The sequence below is a fragment of the Etheostoma cragini genome, chromosome 24 (assembly GCF_013103735.1).
Source record: "Etheostoma cragini isolate CJK2018 chromosome 24, CSU_Ecrag_1.0, whole genome shotgun sequence".
Lineage (NCBI taxonomy): Eukaryota > Metazoa > Chordata > Actinopteri > Perciformes > Percidae > Etheostoma > Etheostoma cragini.
In genome coordinates, this window is record NC_048430.1 from 1,527,248 (window position 1) to 1,530,137 (window position 2,890).

Sequence of the window (2,890 nt, forward strand, 5' to 3'; positions counted from 1 at the left end):
CCAGCTCCCACGGACCATGTCAACACCAGTCCACCTGCAACCGTCTATCTGCAGAAACACAAACTAAACCAATATAAAACGTCCTGTTCCTTCTCACAGCGGTGCATAGTTTCCCCCTAGCATCATTCCGGTAAATGTTATCTAGCATTTACCCTGGCTCCCTGGTCTGGGAGGAGGATGGAGCCATGTAAAAGGGAGGCTTGGTCCGGACTCCCACAAGCCCCGGCGTCCTAGGACTCATCTGGCCCCTTTTCTTTTTTTTCATTGACAAAGATGTAGATGAAGTGAAAAGACTCAACAGTTGTGGTCCGGAAACTGTGCACTCGCCTGGGGAGAAACAAGAAAAGAATGACAGTTTATTGGATAGTTCTGGTTCCTAAATGTGTGTGTCCATTCATTGTTCTTAGGGAGGAGATACGGCACAGAGACATACGGTAAACCCTGACTGGATTCTCTTACTTTACAGTTTGTGTTTGGGTCGGCACTCCGGACACCAGAATGCACAAGCACAGAACATTTGGTTTTCCAGGACTCCCGTGTTCCCTCACTGTTTATTTATCCTAAAAATAAAAATTCCTAGGTAGAAAATAAAGATTGTTGTGCTCAGAAGAGTTTATGTTAGTACAGGAACATATTGGGTGTTTTCAAATGTTGTACATTGTACATTACATTTCCAATGCAGGAGCCTCATTTGTAACTGAGATGTTCTATAGTGTGCCTTAAAAAAATCTGAATAGTTCCTCCACCGCTGGTTTTAGTCTTTATTTCACTCTGGAGCCAATTATCTGTAACTTATATTAATTATGCCAGCTTTTAGTCAACAGCAGCTGATGTGTTGTTTTATTTTACACAAACAAGGCAAAATTCATCCATGTTCGAGGCGTTAAAAATAAAATATCTATAGTATATTAAATTAATATAAATGGTCTTCAATTCAATTATTGTATATTCAAACAATAAATTTGTACAATATGCCTTTATAAAAATATTTAGTTTTGTTTGAGGAGACTTCAGTTAAAGACTACAAAAATAAACGAGGTGAGACGGTAGCCTACGTCATCGTGACGTAGTGTTGTGTACACGGAAGTGGATTGTGCTGGCTAGCTACTTAGCTTCCATTTACAGCATTTATGTAGCATGTTAGCGGCACTCAGCGTTTAAACAGCAACCCCGGGTGAAAGTCTGACGTTACCGACAACACACAACTCGTTACGTCACTTACTAACCAGTAAGACAGGGGCACGTGCGGGCGGTTAGTGAGGCAGTTAGTTACTGAAGACAACATGTCTGCAAGTTACCCCACACCAGTGTACTCCCATGCTGGAAGAGGAGAGTTCCGAGACGTCTACGAGCCGGCGGAGGACTCTTTCCTATTGATTGACGCCCTGGAGAAAGACGCAGACCGGCTGCAGCTGATGAGGTCAGACCAGCTCACGTGGTGTTCCTGATTACGTCACATCTTTCCTTTAGTTCACCTGAACGTCCCGTGTGGATGTTTAACCCTCATGTTGTCCTCGAGTCAAATTGACCCTTTGTCCTATATCAATGTTCTTTTTAATTCCCCAAATAACATGATTGATTCCACACAACGCTCTTTGACAAGTACTAATCTCTACCTCATTCATTTTGGGGTGTCTCATTCAATTTTTCAGCATTTAAAATAAAATTGAAGTGGTTTTGAAATAGTATTGAGTAAAAGTTGACATATTCCGGTTTGTGACTATCCATCAACATACATTCCTTTAATTTTAGTTTAAATAATTAAATAATTTCTGCATTTCTAGCTCAGACATTAGGCATAATTTCCAATAAATGAGGTTTAATGACCATAAAATTGACCAAAAATAACTGTAAAACTAAAGTTAATAAGTTAGTGTTACGTAGTGTTAAATGTCAAAAAAAGTGACAAACATTGAAAAGGGGCAAACACGTGAGAAAAAGTTAGAAACATTGATTAAAAAGCATCAATAAAAGGGTTTTTGAAATTTTGATGGGAAACAACACAAGGGTTAACTGTGCTCTGCGGTTGCAGCCCCTGTGTGTGTCTGGAGGTGGGCAGTGGCTCAGGAGTGGTCTCAGTTTTTCTGGCATCAGTGCTTGGACCTTCAGCTCTATATCTGTGAGTGTTAAAGACAAAAACATTAATTCTCATGGCCAGCCACTGGGCTACAAATGGGCTTACTTGTAAATGCTTGGGAGGAAAATCTCTTAAACAGAAGCTGCATTTGTCTCTCAGGTGCACCGATGTGAATCCGGCAGCAGCCCAGTGCACGGCAAAGACAGCTTCCTGTAACAATGTCTCACTGCAGCCTGTCAACGCGTCACTGGTGAGACCTTTACATTCACATTTCAGGTATTCAAATGTTTCCAGTGTTAGGTTGCGATAGGTTGTTTTCCTTTTCTTCTTTTTTTTTTTGTAGGCAGAGTGTCTCCTGCCCCGCTTAAGTGGAAAAGTGGATGTCCTTCTCTTCAACCCTCCCTATGTGGTCACACCTTCAGAAGAGGTGGTGAGGCTTTGTACAGCGCTATCTTCAGTTCAGACATGAGGAGCATGTGATCAATGTGTGCTTTTCTCTCAGGTGGGCAGCACGGGCATAGAGGCTGCCTGGGCCGGCGGGAAGCGAGGGAGAGAGGTGACCGACAGGTTTCTGCCTGTGGTAGCACAGCTGCTCTCCAGTAAAGGGTTATTCTACCTCATTACTATAGCAGACAACGAGCCAGGTGAGTTTACTGATGCCCGGGAAATGGTTTTCAGTGCAGAAAATGTTCTTGGGGGGCAGTAGCTCAGTCTGTAGGGAGTTGGGTTGGGAACCATACAGGTAAAAGCCAGTAAATTAGAATATTTTGAAAAACTTGATTTATTTCAGTAATTGCATTCAAAAGGTGTAAC

General features: G+C 42.2%; 1 protein-coding gene and 1 long non-coding RNA gene across 3 annotated transcripts in view; one reads left to right on the forward strand and one right to left on the reverse strand.

Annotated features, from left to right (window-relative positions):
* Window positions 1–263: 263 nt before the first annotated feature.
* LOC117939328 lies at window positions 264–1,489 on the reverse strand. The gene is made up of 2 exons (XR_004655559.1): window positions 1,227–1,489; window positions 264–327 (listed from the first exon to the last, which is right to left on the reverse strand). It is a non-coding gene; the product is annotated as an uncharacterized LOC117939328 (long non-coding RNA).
* n6amt1 (N-6 adenine-specific DNA methyltransferase 1) overlaps window positions 1,092–2,890 on the forward strand; it is a 2,892-nt gene continuing 1,093 nt past the window's right edge. The window contains exons 1-5 of one of the 2 annotated variants that reach the window (XM_034864556.1): window positions 1,092–1,420; window positions 2,033–2,119; window positions 2,237–2,327; window positions 2,421–2,504; window positions 2,580–2,721. In XM_034864556.1, the coding sequence (XP_034720447.1) occupies window positions 1,284–1,420; window positions 2,033–2,119; window positions 2,237–2,327; window positions 2,421–2,504; window positions 2,580–2,721 (541 nt within the window). In that variant the 5' untranslated portion in view covers window positions 1,092–1,283. The remainder of the gene's footprint in view (window positions 1,421–2,032; window positions 2,120–2,236; window positions 2,328–2,420; window positions 2,505–2,579; window positions 2,722–2,890) is intronic. The other variant, XM_034864555.1, reaches the window with a different exon arrangement.